The sequence below is a fragment of the Podarcis vaucheri genome, assembly GCF_965113315.1.
Source record: "Podarcis vaucheri genome assembly, chromosome: 1".
Taxonomy (NCBI): Eukaryota; Metazoa; Chordata; class Lepidosauria; order Squamata; family Lacertidae; genus Podarcis; species Podarcis vaucheri.
Genome location: NC_138759.1, coordinates 71,570,003 through 71,585,971, shown reverse-complemented (window position 1 = coordinate 71,585,971; position 15,969 = coordinate 71,570,003). Strand labels below are relative to the sequence as shown.

The 15,969-nt window shown below is 39.4% G+C and overlaps 1 protein-coding gene and 1 long non-coding RNA gene across 20 annotated transcripts in view; one reads left to right on the top strand and one right to left on the bottom strand.

The window, feature by feature from the left end:
* Nucleotides 1–15,969, top strand: part of LOC309516688 — a 57,752-nt gene that overhangs the window by 8,256 nt on the left and 33,527 nt on the right. For 12 of the 17 annotated variants that reach the window (XR_014212970.1, XR_014212972.1, XR_014212973.1 and 9 more), the window contains one exon: nucleotides 1,231–1,374. This is a non-coding gene — a long non-coding RNA (uncharacterized lncRNA). The remainder of the gene's footprint in view (nucleotides 1–1,230; nucleotides 1,375–15,969) is intronic. The other 5 variants (XR_014212971.1, XR_014212975.1, XR_014212976.1 and 2 more) reach the window with 1 other exon arrangement.
* The window catches only part of NRIP3 (nuclear receptor interacting protein 3), a 31,653-nt gene continuing 22,437 nt past the window's right edge, over nucleotides 6,754–15,969 (bottom strand). The window contains exons 4-8 of one of the 3 annotated variants that reach the window (XM_082194842.1): nucleotides 13,491–13,630; nucleotides 11,495–11,547; nucleotides 11,293–11,387; nucleotides 10,386–10,469; nucleotides 6,754–10,098 (exon numbers count right to left, since the gene is read on the bottom strand). In XM_082194842.1, coding sequence (XP_082050968.1) covers nucleotides 10,083–10,098; nucleotides 10,386–10,469; nucleotides 11,293–11,387; nucleotides 11,495–11,547; nucleotides 13,491–13,630 — 388 coding nt within the window. In that variant the 3' untranslated portion in view covers nucleotides 6,754–10,082. The other 2 variants (XM_082194843.1, XM_082194841.1) reach the window with 2 other exon arrangements.

Genomic DNA, 15,969 nt, shown 5'->3' with positions numbered 1-15,969 from the left:
GTTAATGAAGCTGTAGCCAAACACTGCAGCCTCATCTTTTGTTAGGGAAATTTACAGGCAAATGGCCCAAGATGGTTAGGAAATAGGTAGGTCTTCCTTGAATGTTTTGAATAGGAAAATCCATTAGAGTTTAGGAGTAGTGGCACATCTCATCCCTCACCTACAATGGAGTATATAAACAAGATTTGGTGAGTTTTAACAGAACAACAGAAAAGGGTTTTGGGATAGTAAGACAGAAATTGCAGCGTGAGAATGAAAGTGAGTTTTGAGCTCTGGAAGTTTAAAAGCATCTCAGAATGCTAGACTGCCTCTGGAGATCTGATGCAGGGCAGTGTAATTGCTGTTTTCAGGAGTTCTATGCTGTGTATCTCTACCAGTGCTCAACTTGTAAGTAAAATCAAATATTACAAAACAGCATAGGTCTCCAGTGCGATTTACTTTCTTCTTCTTTAGTGATCACTCATAGCCAATTAAGATTGTCTTCCATGAATATGGTCTTAATGGTGTGTCCGTAAGTGATATTTACCTACTTTAAAAAGAGATGAAGCCTTGAATTCTGCCCCTGGAACGTCATACTGCTTAGGGAAACTATTTCATAAGAATTCAGAAATGCGTGAGCAGCACATGCTTATAGCTGGCCTCAATTATTGTTGCCTTGATGACCAAGTCATTCTACTCATTCCCCCCCCCTCATTTGTATTATTTATTTATTTTTGCAGTTTTATTTCTTTTCTTTTCTGTTGACACATGGGTCTCTAATTATAGCTGTCAGTTTAGACCTCATCCTTTTTTCCCATGTGGCTCAACAAAACAAGGTCCTCTCTCATGGCTGACTTAGATTGTAACCCACTGCACACAGATCTGAGCATATGCACCACTGAGGACAGTGGGCTTGCTTCCAAGTAAAGATACAGTACATAGGATTGTGCTGCGTGAATATTGACCTGTACTGTATCAGCTCATACCATGGGCTGCAAGATCTTCATGAAGCCTCATTTTAAAATGCCACAGGGCTCCTCAAGTTTGTAATTAACTCTAATTGGAACTCACAGAATGGGACAATTGCAAACAACTTATGACCTTATCTTGCAGAGAGAAGCCGGCAGGCTACAACAGAGTTCCAAAGCTTCCTTTGCAACAGTTCTTTAGCTCAGTGTGTGCAAAACTGCTATGAAAAAATAATGAAGTTGATATTGCAAATGCCAGATTAATTAGCTGATATGTCTATAGGTCATTTTATGTTGAAAAATTGATAATTATCTCTATTCCAAGGAGTAAACTAAAACTTCTGTGAGCAAGAAAGGAGCCCCAGCTGATGAAGCATCTAAGCCCCAGTGACAGAGCATTAAATTAACAAGCAAGTCATTCAAGAAGGTAAGTGTGTTCATTCATTCATTCTATTTATGTATGTATTTATTTATGTATTTATTTATTTCATCTGCTAAAATAGGGTACAGCAGAGGCATTGTGAGCTAGGAGCTAAATTCCAGTGCAGGGCAGACTTGAGAGGCTGCAGTAAACAGCAACCAGAAATTTATATAATAATGGGCAAAACATAAGGGTAGGCCTCAATCCAAGTCAGACATTTAAGCATTAATTAAAAATTAGTTCAACTTAATAAACAGCTTTCAGTTCACTTTGAAAAACAGTTCAAAACTAGAGTATGAATTACGACTGAAAACTAGAGGGTAAACTTACACTTGCAAAAAACTTCATTTCAAGCTCATGTAAGCTTTGGTTAAACTTATCAAACCAAAGAGTAAGGATAGGTCTCAGCCCAAGTTAAAAACTCTGATTTTGGTTCTGTTTCAAAATCAGTTAAAATCTAGACTATTTTTTAAACTCCCAATTTACATTTCATCTACCCACATCCCTGTTTAATCCAGCCATTGTCCACTCCCTGACAAACATTCCCATTGCTAGGGGCCTAAACTGACCTAAGTTCTCCATTCAGAGTTCTGCTTATTGGAACTGAGTACAAACTCAGCCCAGTAGCTGAGCCACACTTCCTTGTGTTTTTCAAAGGACCATCACCTGATTTAATTGAAGTAGCAGCTGAGGAAAGCTAGACAGGGCTATAAATTAAGGAAACTTACCAAGGGAGTCAAGGGACGCGGGTGGCACTGTGGGTTAAACTGCTGAGCCTCTTGAGCTTGCTGATCAGAAGGTTGGCGGTTCGAATCCCCGCAATGGGGTGAGCTCCCATTGCTCGCTCCCTGCTTCTGCCAACTTAGCAGTTCGAAAGCATGAAGTGCAAGTAGATAAATAGGTACTGCTCCGGCAGGAAGGAAAATGGCGTTTCCGTGCACGGCTCTGGTTCATCAGAAGCAGCTTAGTCATGCTGGCCACATGACCTGGAAGCTGTACGCCGGCTCCCTCGGCCAGTAAAGCGAGATGAGCGTCGCAACCCCAGAGTTGTCCGCAACTGGACCTAATGGTCAGGGGTCCCTTTACCCTTACTAAGGGAGCCTATTGTATAAGCAAAAGATAAGCCCATACTCACTAGTTCTCAAAGGTTGTAGAGCACCACACTGGCGTGACAGGAGAGAATGGCAAGTGTGGCCAGAAGATTCAAGGACAATCAATATTATATTTTGGGAATGATTAATGTTCTTATCTAGCTACATTGTTTTCTAATTTCTGGATGTCTCATGATCATATTATATAAAAAAGCGGTTTTAGTTTATTGTATAGTGATGTCCAGGACAAGGAACAAGATGAATTTATTGTTGAACCAGCTAGGGACGGTGACTATATTGCTATTAAATGCAACAGTTCTTGTTGCTGCTCCTTAAAAAGCAGCTGGAAAAGGTTCAGAAAGGGGAAATCCAAATTTTAATGGGGATGCTGGAGTAGATGGGCACTGCGTCTGATCCAGCAGGGCTCTTATGTAACCCTGCCTTCCTTTGTCCACATAAAAATTTCATTTCTACTAACAATGTTGGTTGGAATTGAGCAGAGAGGCTTCTGAAGGAAGGAGCTTCTGAAGGAGCTATTATCATGTGCTCCTGTAGTGGAGGGACAGGGTCTCTCACAAAGATTTTCTAATAGAGCAGTTATCTGACAGTGTTTCCTGTAATTGGGTTTCTAAATAGAGGCACAACTTTCCCAGCACGCCAGCCTGAAATAACCTGCAAAGCCCTGTGAAAAGAATACTTCCTCGTATGACAAAGAAGCCTGGTTCTTTTTTCAAATGGACACATGGACTTGGTAGAAACATCGGTTGCTAGGTGACACAGACACTGCTCATGGACCCCAGTAATTTTGACATGTTGTGTTAAACCAGAAATCTCGGGGGGGGGGGAACCCTCTTTCCCCAAAAGATCTCCATTTTGAGTCTTGTTAATAGAGTGGCTTCTGTCTTATCCAGATGGTTTATTAGTGTTATGGAATTTCACACCACCCACAATGAGAGGCAGGAGCATAATCTTAAGTTAAATATAGCAAACTTACCCTTTACTCCAAGTCAAGAACAGTTGGACTGAAGTTAGTGAAAGGTGCTCATGATTCTCAAGGCTGGTCTTGTGAGTAAGCTAAATAAAGGCACTGCCTGAGGCAGTGCCTAGGACTGGAAGCTCTTCAGTAAAGCTGCCTCAAATTGTCAAGCCTTTATGCAGATAAGTAGCCAGGGGTGATATATTGTGAGATCAGGAATTTTGAAAGTGTTATCATGATCTGGACGTAAAACCATTTTTGCACAATGTACCAGTACGTCACCCAGGCCTACTGATGGAGACCCTTGGATGATTCAGAACTCTTTCAAGGTTCTAAATTGTGCAGGGAACAAGATGGTGATGGGACAGAGCTCTCTACATTCACGTGTTGGCTTTATGAGTAGAATGACTGAAGGAAGCTTTTGTTGATTTTATGGTTGCTGGATATCATGTTTGGATGGTACTGACTGAAAACAGGGGACTTGTAAGAACATGCACTAAGTGGGTTGGGGGGAGGGCAAAGAAGTATATGTGTGTGAGAGGAATCATGTAAGATTAGACATGACTTGTTTTAGTTTTAACATGTACACAAGCAGCAGTTCTTGCTAATACATTGTGGGTGGAGGACCCAATCTACATACAGTATACTGGGCGTAAAAATCCTGCTGCTCCTTCATGGTTCAGAGTGAGTCCACTCAATGAGAGCAAGGGTTGCCTTCCCTCCTCTAAAAGTCAGTCTAAATGTTCGTGTGAATTAATGTACTGTAAGCCCACAACTTAAGCACATTTAACTTGTGCGCATACAACTATATATGCATGGCAAATTTAAAATAATAATAATTAAGGGATAGAAAAAGGGTGGGTTTCTGGGGAAAATGACTTTGGCAATCCCACCTGCCATTGAACCCATTGGGTTTTGACTATATGCAATGTTGGCTTCAGGCGTGATCCCCAGAACATAACCCTTGCGTAACTTGCAGGCTTACTGTATGCAAATTTGTACCCTGTGCCCTGAGTCCTTTAAATGCCTATCAATAACGTTAGACAGATCTGTACCCCCCCCCCCCAAGAATTAAATGAACTTAAACCTGGTTGGCTAACTTGAGACATAAGAACCAGGTGTATGTGATATGGCTACAGCTGTCTCATTCTTGGAACTTGAGTTGTCAGAATATCCAAAAGGTGGTGGTTGTTGACTGGAAAAGTGTTGACTGACTTTTTTCTGAAGTAAATGTCAGACTACTATAGTATCTACTTGGTTGTGAGGCATTGTGCCATGACTTTGCCATATTCAGTATCGACTGGCCTGGAATTAAGCCACTAAAATTCAGTTTTGCTTGAATTGTTCTCTCAATAAAGCAAGTCCAGCAAAGACTTTTGTTTGTAGCAGTTAAGCCTAGATCCTGTAAAGGCACAAATATAGCTGGCTGTATCATGTGGGAGAATCAAGGTGGAAGCATTGTCAATATGCTTAATACCCATTAAAAAAAGCCCGACCCTAAATGTAGAATATCTCCTCAGTATGGAAAAAGTGGATTCTGAAATGGCAGTAGACTTTCATGCTGATGAAAGGCCAATGCACCACTCATTACACAGAAGAAGAAAGACAGAAGAACACAGGCAATGTACATTCTGCTTTCATCATGACGCCTTTTAAAATAAGGCAGCCAATTAGATGTTGACAAAAACATGAAATAAGGTGCCCTTGCTATGTTCAAATATCTGAGATCCATTAGTATACCAATGCCATAAATAAAAGCCAGGACAACATGCTCCCCTGAGAGCGTAATTAGGTAGGAAAGAAGTCTGCAAAAGTTCCCCTCATTTATCTCCCGGAACTCAGCATCAAAATGTTTCATATAGAAAGATAACTATGTTCTGATATATAATGACCAGGAGATAAATTGCTAGTTATTAACAACAGCATACTTGCTTGTAGCCTATCATTACTGGGATGAAGTGTGGGATAAAATCGCTTATAAGTATATAAAATAAATAACATTAGAATACTAACATTCAATACAAATGCCCAGTAATAGCATTTGCTTTCCCCTTGCAGCATGCGCCTCGGATAACCTGATTGAATCTGTGGGTATTTTGCTCTGCTCTTTGTGGTCTGGTTTTCATGTTTGAGAGTTGGTGGTCCCACAGCATGAGGCTGGAAACTTGTTTATAAGAAATATGTATTATGAATTGACTGCATAGGCCTGATGGAATAGAAAAGTTTACAGTGGCCATTTGAAAGTTGAAATAGAAGATGCCTTCTGAATCTCAGTTGGTAGAGTATTTCACAATACTGGACTGCTGACCCTAAAAGCTTGGTTACTTGTTAAATGAGCCTTGCCAACTCAGGAAACGGCCAATAATGCTCCAGCAGATTATTTCAGTGATTGAGCTGGAATATAAGGTTTCAGGCAGCCCTTGCAGTACCCTGGACTGAAGTTGTCCGGACCTTTGAAAATTAATACAAGGACCAGGAACCTGACTTGGTAGTAGATAAGCAGCCAGTGCAAATGCCTTAACAATGGGGTCACATGTTTTTGGCCAGATGTAACCAGAGGGATCCAAATACCTTCCTGAAAAACAGCTGTTGGGGCACTAATAATTTCTGTTACTTGCTTTTTTCCTTCCAGTGACTTTTTGAAACATGGCCCCCCTCCACACATTTCCCATTCACTTTTATTACTGTACATTCTGCTATACGGGGTGCAATCTGTTCTAGAAGAATGAGAAGCCCCTGCAGTTGCACTTGCAGAACTTGATCTCAGTCAGAGCCACCCTTTACACAGCAGCTCCATATTTTAGGGTGGCTTTACCAAAAAGAAAAAAGAGAACAAAAGATGATGCAGATTAATATAAATTTTACATATGCTAATTTATTTGTATATATTTAAATTTGAAGATAATTACTAAAATATAAATAGAAATGCAATACATTTCACCTTAGTGGGGAAGATGTGAGCAGGTTAGCTGTTCAGTCTGCTTCCCAGGTGCTAAAAGTTAAAGAGCAACTTAAAGGCTACAGCTTTCCCTTGTTATGGTTCTTTATCTTTTAACTGGGCTCAGACCAGACTGCCATTCAGATATACTATGGTATGAATTTTTGTCTTTTTATATTGTAAACTGCCCTGTGTTTCTTGGATGAAGGATGGTATTGAAATACTACTACTGCTACTATAATCTAGGACTGCCCTTAGTAATGTAGGACACAAGGCCTACCATATTTGCACCAGAAAGCATTGAGGGTTCTGGATCAGGGTGTGTATTTGGCAAAACATACAATGAGAGAAGATAAAGCAGAAATTAAAACACCTTAATAGAAGTTTTACATTTTATTTATTTTCATAATCATCACAGTAATAAACACTAAAGTAGCCAAATGCCACATAAGTAGCATAGACAAATATATTTTATTTTTCAACTACATGTTGGCAGGTATACACACAGTGCAGTTCACCTCGCAAACACATAAAAGTTTTGTTTTGTAAATATAGATATATAAGTGTTGAGGGCAATGATGCACAGAAAGATAAAAATGTATCCAAACACTTATACTTCAAATCTGTGAGCAACACCAGCGCTGTACATGGATATTATCAAACCCATTGCAAAAAGCCAAACTACAAATTATTAAAATATATATACTGTTTTGGGAGTGCTAAAGATGTTGTAGCCATTGCATATTCTTTGTGGTCACTGCCAGAATGACCAAACCAGATCAAATATTGAAAACTAACGCTAGCCTAAAAGCGTTGGTTCTCTACCCCTTTTTATTCAATGCCAGTACTTATTTCCATTGAATTTAATTAGGGTTCTTCAAAATGTAAGTGCATATTCAGTAAAAAGTCTACTAGATAAGTTTTAAAAGGGATCTGTTGTGTCTAAAGTGTGTATTGCATCCTGTTGGTTTGACAACACCCACCCACACCCAAGTCTACCAAAGCTTCTTTCCTGCAAAGCATTTAATTAACTGGTGTAATTAGAAGCACATCTGTGATGCTAATCATATAGTCGTATAGCTAACAATACAGCTCCATATATGGGAGCTTGGTATGGTGGCTTGAGGTGTACTATGGACAGAAGCTTAGAGAAAATAGCTTGAACAAGGAGCAAGGGAGAGGGGTGTCTATATACAAAACAGCTCCCCATGTTCTCAGGAAGGAAGAGAGTGCATGTGTGTAAGATCATTTTCCTGTATATATTGCTTGCTATTTTTGTTTATATGGATTGGTGCACGTATGACCACCCTAGCCTGTTGTGAATATGGGTTAAGCAGATATATGCAGACTTGAGCACATACTATATAAGTTTTACGATTGCTTGAGCACACTTCAGTTTGCAGCTCAACACATTTGTAACGTAGCTGCTAGTACAAGTTGAACTGCATGTTGAAACAATCAGACAATTATGTGCTACACATGTTGTTAATCCACACTGCGGCCACAACACACTTATTTTTGAGTAAATTTTCACAACTAAACGTATCACCCAGAACTAATTGAAGAATACCTATTGCTGGTAGCAAAAAGCTCAAGACCCTTATAGAAAGCAGTGCCAAGAAGTTATAGGACAGGTATTGTCTGTGGTATTATCAGCCTAATGGAGAAAACCAGATAGTTCGCTGAAGAGTGTGTCATAGCATATAGCATTATTGACTTATGAGACTCTAAGGCAGGGTGGTCCAACTTTTCATACCAAGTGGACTGCAAGAGTGATTCAACATGAAGCCCACAGGCTGCACACTGCCTTGTCACACATGTGCAGGGAGGGGAAGCCAGGCTGAATTCTGAGGCTCCCCCAGCCCTCACACTGCTTTCCCAAAGCTGGCTAAGTGAGGTGGACTTTGGGGAGGCAGCATGAGGCTCTGACAGGTACCTAGAGCCCTCCTAGCTCCTAGGTTTTGGGAAGGAGGCTGGGGGAGTCTTCATGCCTCTCTCCCCAAGCTCAGTGCCTTGCTTAGCCAGCTTTGCAAGGGCAGCGCAAGGGCTGAGGGGGGCCATCAAATGTTGCTGAGAGCCGCCCAAAAAGGCCTCAAGGGTCACACATGGCCCCTGGGCCATGTGTTGGACCACCGTGCTCTAAGGGAATAAAAGAAACAAGGTGCTGTCCCAGGAGCAGGGAATAAGTGGTTCTGTCTTTCCCTGTGGCTCATCATATGATGTTTAGAACAGTGGAGAGCCTGCTTGAATATATATCATTATTGTAATATTGTCTCTGGTGGTAAGTGTTAAAATTCCCTGTTCGGTGGATAATATTGAGTGATAATTGCTCTTCTTGGGAATCAAGCAGTCATGCCATTAGTGAGAATGACTCCAAAGGGAGTATGACAGGACACGGATATTCATTTTATTTTTTTAAGAGAAAATGGAAGGGGCTGCCATAGCAACATTGTTTCCCACAGTGTATTTTTATATACAGTACACTCATTCTCTCTTTCTCTCATTTCTCAATCTGGTTTTATACTATAAAACAATAACCATGCTGAAAAATCAGTCCAGAACTCAATGTTTTTAGATTATTTGGTGAATTTGCTGCTTACAAGATAAAGGTAAATACACCTGAAATTCTAGTAATATATATATTGTAGAATACCTTGGAGATACAAAGGCAAAAAGTATCTGGGCATTAAGATGATGAATACATATTTAAACCAAGAATGAAATGTTTTTTCCCCAAAATTATCTCATAACCAGCCTTAAGGAGTGATGAAAATTATTATGCCAAAATGTTGGTAACTATTTAGAGGTCTGTCCATGTCTACTGATAATATCTTTTTGCCAGGAGTTATGGGCTAATAAAAGGCTCACAGATACAGTTTAAAACAATCACAACTGAGAAAATCATGCAACAAAATTTGAAGAAAATAAACTAAAATATTAATGCTGAACAAGTAGACATAAAATTATTATGTATGCTACACTGTGGTTCTAGATAATTTGTTTAAAATCTGGAAATCCAGTTACTTATGCTATTATGAAAAGCTGAGTATTATATAGATTTAAACTGTGCTCCACCTTCTTACTGTTGACACCAATATTTCATAATGAGAAATCAAGAACAACATTTTCTGAGATATTGAAATTTGGAAAATATCTAATAATACAAGCAACAATAGTTCCATCATACCACCTTCAGTACCCTTGAAAAAAATATATTCTCTTCAACTTACGTAAGCATTTGGATGAACTTATTTAATTGTAAATAAGCTCTGGTTTGAAACCAATCATGTCCAATTATTAATCATTCTCTGTTTAAAAATAATTCAAAAAATCTGATTCTCACAGCATCTCATTGCAGCTAAATACAATTAGTTCAAAAGTTATAAAAATTGTCTTTTTCAGTCTCACAAGAGGCAATTCATTTCATTTCAATATAATTTCCATTCATAACAAAAAAGATGTAAAGGAAACATTTTCATATTTAGATGACCATAAAGAGGTCATCATTTTTAAGAGTGGACTCAGATGTGCTTTTAGAAGTCCACTGTCCAGACTCTTGGCATGGTGAGTGAATGCCTGAAGTTGCCCTAGACTCCTTCCTTCATTTAGCTACAAGCTAGCTACAGTCTAGCAAGGTGGGGATATCAGTATTGCCGACTCTCCTTTCAACCACAAAGCCTTATTCTCTGAAGCCAGCAGTGCATTCTCTTCAGGCTTCAGAAGTGCTGAAATGAGAAGCATAAACCAGTGTGACAAAAGAGTTGGCTCTGTTTTGGTTTTTTGCCAAGCTGGATCTCATTATAGCAAATACATATGCACATGGCACTAACTTGGGGGCTGGATGTGCTCATGCAGTCGTTCAACCCCACACTCCATAAGCACCAGGGGCTGCATGCAACCCATGCTGCTTCCCAGCCTGCCCACTCTGCTGACAGGGATGGCTACAAGACCAGCCTGGGCTGTACCACCTGTATGGCCAGCACAGGATATCCTGGAGGAAAAAGGTACCTGCCTTTTCCAGGGACACTTCCCAGGCTTCCAGCTGTGTCCTACAGCTCTGAACCAGGAGCGCAGGTGGCTGCCATGAGGATGTGCCCTAGAAAATAACTGTTTAGCAAGCAAGGCACCTCATAACTGTGTGTAAAATATATTTCCTTACCTAAAACCTCTGATTTCATAGATCCTATATATATTATTTATCAAACTCCTAATCAGCACTTAAATTGTGGAAAGGGGGCACAAATGTACTTGGGGCAACTGAAAGCCTAATTTATTATATTCTTGAAAAGAGCCTATTTCATCACCTTTGTAATACTATACCTCTTTGGGGGGAAAATATTCCAGAAATAAACCTCCCATGGTACAGTTAACACACATGCCCAGGAGCAATATGGTCCCCATCAACATTAAAAATGCTGAATGGTATACCATTGTCTCATTTTCTCTTTCTTTCTCCCTTTCTTGGAAACTTCCATGCTATTCCCTGACTAAAATGCAGGAGTGTGTCCTAAGCACTTACTGAAAGCAGGATATCCCAGTGCAAACCCGCCAAATGAAGCAGAAAATAAACGCATTGCCTGAATGATAGGCTTTGGTAATCAGAACCAATGTTTTAAACCATATTCAGTCTGATTGGTGTTAAAAAAAAGACCTTAAAAACTATTCATATCTTCTTCACTCACATCTAGGGGCGAGTTCAATAATGTGACAGTTTCACTGTTCAGTTCTCTACTTACAGCAGCTTTTTCGTGCTGCACTAAACATACTTTGGATAGCACATGGTAAACTATCATGAAACCCTCAAATTATATGCCATCCCTAGTCAGGATCCATTTCCTCCACACATTGACTATGCCACTGATTTGACTGGATATTGTCACTCTAAATAGATCTGTGCAGCTTTAGAGTTCAATACTCACTTCTCTTCGTGTGCAGAGGCATTAATGACAAAAGGAATTTCTACCCTGTCTGTCTTCCCCAAGATCAAGTGATACTTTTCAAGGTTTATCACACACTAAAATTAGAGGGAATATAAGAAAACAAATTAGACAACAGGTTAAGATCACCTCAGTAAAAGAAAATAGGGGATACCAAAAAATTGGGAGGGGAACAGAGTTTTACCTTCAAAGATTTCAGTGTCTGTAACCCCAGGGAGAAGTTTTTATCATTATCTTCTGGAAAGGGAGAGAAACATGTTCAGATAGAGATAAAATGCTATGATGAATCAATCTAACACATACACGAGCTCATATTTCCATGAGATGTGTTAGTGCGGTGGAGGGGTCCCTGCCAACTCAATTTGTCTAAAGCAGCTGGAGAAGAACCTGCTCTTCCCTCAACTTTACCCTTCTTAATAGTTCAGTCACTATGTAAATCTAATCCTTTGCTTCTTCTGTGAAGCCAAGTATTAATCAATAGTGTTGAAGGATGTATTAATTTCTTTTCTTTTCTGGATTTTCTTTTCATGCAAGTAACCATTCTTTCTGTGGCCTGTTCCTTATATCTAAGTCACTAAATTGATTCCTCTGTAGAACAGTGATAAGAAATCATTGCTGATGGCAAAGAATTCTTAGTGGTCTCAGGGTAGTTTCTGTTGAGCCAAATTTAGAATTGTAAAGGCTGTCATTTATACATGAAAGATGCCAGTACTGCCTGGAAATAATACTCTATCATTATTATTATTTATTTTAGGGTTTAGTATGACACTTAACAGTTAAAAATTTCAATTCATATGTGCTCATATATACTTATTATCCAAATAAATATATAGATATTTCTAATACAGTTATATAAATTATACTCTGAGTTTGTAACTCTGCCGCTTAATCCCAGAACTTTGTAGTCTGATTATCTTTACTTGATGGTGCGGGAAAAGCATATTGAGAGGTGCTTAATAACTTTAATACTTTCACTTGTTCTAAGAGAACATGATTCTGCATGCCCAAATTAAGCTAGGAAAAACAATGTACTAACTATAATCCCCTTCTTGGTCAGTCCCCAAAGCATTCCTGTCCAAAGCACAAGCTTAACTTCACATAGAAATGTGTGAAATTGAACTTATAAAGTAGCTCGCTGGAGGCAGCTGAAAGATAGTTTTAAAAGGCAATTGGAAAAAGGAATTTCAACTTCTGGTATATGTACTTATCCCACTTTCATCTCCGGTAAATGGGTTTTGCAGGACTTCATATTGTTTCAGAAACCTACAAACTGTTTTTGACCAGAGGCAACAGTGAGGCTAAATAGAGTTTTCTCAATTAGACTTCCAAGGATCCTTTTAAACTTGAGGAAGTAGGGATTTAAGCTGTGTTCTCGTACATTCCAAGCATGTGCTCCATTACTGAGGATGGGTCCTTCCACTGTGAGTCACTTTAATCCAATAGGGTTGGGTCCAGAGTGAGTTAGTTGCACTTAGAGGATTGGAATTAATGTTGGTTAGTTTTCATTGAAATCAGTGGCAAGTAAGGCTTTTGCGTTTTCCTTTTACAAAGAGTTTATATCCTACCCTTCCTCTGAGGATCTCAGGAAAGCAAACATGGTTCTTTATCCCATTTTATCCTCACAAGAACCCTGTTACGTTGCAAGGCAGTGATTGACCCGAGGCCATCCAGTTAACCTCATGGCTGAGTGGGTATTTGAACCTGTCTTCCCAGTCCTAGTCCAACGTGCTTAACAGCTCTAATGGGAGTTATAGTCCAAAACAGCCGGAGGGCACCAGGTTGGCTAAGGCTGTTTTAGCCCACCTTCCCTAACCTGATGTCCTTCAGATGCTTCTAGACTGCAGCTTCCATCTGCCCTAACCTGCAGAGCCAGTAGTCATGGTGAAAGATACTCTAACAAGTATGCCACACTAACTCCCCTAAGCTTGACTAATTCAGTCTGAATCCAACCAAATAGATTTTTTTTAAAAAAGGGAACTGACAGTGAATTGAGAGTGGTTTGGCTTCTCAGGGTACAACCACAACATATTTTTGTAATCTCAATCCAACAGATTTTAGAAACAAGTCAAAGGCCTCCCAAACCTGTTTACCAAATAAACTTACAAATTGCACCATAATGTACAAAAATAGGTTTGACAAGTACTATACTTGTATGGCACCTAACCTGCCTGAACACTCACCTGCCACAATTGCTGAACAGTCCACATGAATAGTCCCCATGGTAAGAACCAGGTGTTCTATGTGGCCAATCACTTTCATACTGTGTGGCAATGAAATCTTCTCGCCTTCGGGCTTAAAGGGTTTCATGTGCTCCTTTAATCTGCACAAGGAAAAAGTCACTGGGTTTACGTCAGGAGTTTGTTCATTTTAGGATGCCAGTACTTGTGTTGTGTTGTATCCTGGAACTGAGCATAGTCATTCCTATTCTGTAATTAGTATCTGATACAGATAAATAATTATTTTTATACAGCTTTATATTATTTGCTGTTAACTATACACCTAGATACCTTACCTTTCTTTCAATCTTTATTCCTGACACATCTTGTAATTTTTGTTCTCATCATTCATATTTTTTACCAAGAGTTTGATTTGTCTTTATTAATCTTAAATCCTGCTACATCCCCCCTTTTTTAACTCTTGTAATTCTTTCGGGATTGACTCTGTTGGTTCTTCTACAGATATCACTACATTGTCTGCAAATGCTTTTAATTTATATTGTCTTGGTACTACTCTTATACTTTTAATTTCTTGGTTACATCTTATTCTTTGTGCCAGTATGTCTAAAATTCATATGAACAACAAGGGTGACAACGGGCACTTTCAGAGAAAGAAGAAAGCACGGATGTTTTTGCTCAGTGGCAGATTGTGCTAGCCTGACTCGTGGGAAAAAGGAACAAATTAGTAAGACATTAAAACCTGGCAAGCCTTTTGTCTTTCGCTAATACACAATGTTCTACTGCTCTGTCAAGTAACATTTGAGGATTATTTGGATTCTTTTCATTTCTTACATGCCCCCTCTTTACGCTAAACCAAGACCACGTCTGGGGAGTGCTCAAGAAGAGTCTAGCGATTTTTCTGATCTACCAGAACTACCATCCAGCTAAAAATGAGAATTCTTCCCTCTGTTTCTTAGACTTGTTTTCTCTTAGGGCATTTTCATCACTGTGCTTATTTCAGCAATTGGATGAGCTCGGATAGGATATCTAATCCCTGCGGATCAAACCCACTGGGGAGTTTAGTCCGTGCTAATTTCTTGCCCCATTACATAATTGACAAGGTCAGGATGGTGCGTTCTGGACACCCACTTTCCTGCAGCATCTCTAGAGGTGTCCTTGAATAATGAATCTCTTCCAGGGCTGCGTCCCATGCTTTCAGCCATCGCTCTAACAGCATCCAAACAGGGTTATGGGCAACCACCATGTTTGGACCTTCCTAGGATGACCAGAGCAGAGTTTCTATAGGGAAAAGAAAAGCTGAGCATGATGGAATTAGGCAGGCGATTAGATGAGACAGAGAGAGCTGGGGAAATGTATACATCTCAGGGATCTTTTAAAATTAGATGTTACATTTAAAATGTTGATTATATAAACATTTAGTTATTTATTTTTTAAAGGTTTTTTTTTTTTAAAAAAAATGCTTCTGATATCACAACATACTATTGGCTGGGCTCTTACAGAATCCTTCCTTTTCATTTTCTTTCAGTGGGGCCTACACAGGAGACAGTGTCTCGGTGGATTTGTGACATTCCATAGGGTCAAACCAAGTACCTCTGAGGGAACTCACAATTCCATAATGCTTGCTATTCTTCCCTTCTCACTCTTAGCTTTGTCCTAACAGTGTGCCTGTACTGGACTGATGGTTTTTTGTTTTTTTAAAAACAGTCTGTCCAACAGCTATAATTCCTTTCATTTTCCATGAGAACCTACTTTCATTTGTGCCTCCTTTGTGGTATTTTTCTACTGCACTGCTTTGCAACATGAGTCATCAGTGACTGATTTATGACCTATGCAGAGATGAGTCAATGCTAAAGGCACTTTGATACGGTTACTTTGAAGAACCCATTCTCCTATCTATTAAATGAGCTAGATGGATCAGAGCAAAAGACGAGAAAAATGCTCTATCCATTTCCTCAACTTTTTCTTCCTTTGATCTTCCAACAAGTTAAATATAGTACAGTGTATGACCAGTTCCGATAGCTAAGACGCCCATCGTTAAATATTCTGATTAACTTGTTAATAATTTCCATAGCCCTTTTCTGCAAAGTACATTGCAATTATTTAATGTGTATTTTGTGCTTGATAATTAAATTGTATCCCACCCTCCATGCAAAGAATTCAGAACAGCAATCCTTTTACTTGGCAGGCAGTCTCTAAGATAACTAGTTTGGGCCCCATCTTCTATGCTTCAGATTATTAAGATCTGCTTATAGGAGATATGAATGCTTCTATGACATGGGCACTGATTGCAATGCACTCGTGCCTGCCTTTTAGTTAAACAAGTCAGTGTATGAACCCATGTTAATTTTTATTGCCTTCTCAAGGAAGATCTCATTTGGTTAGCTAAAGTTTAAACATTTATCAGTGTGTTGGCATGGAAGCACGCTCCGTGCTGCCCTGGTTGGTAGACAGTACTTCTGGCTGAGATACATGGCTAAAGAAC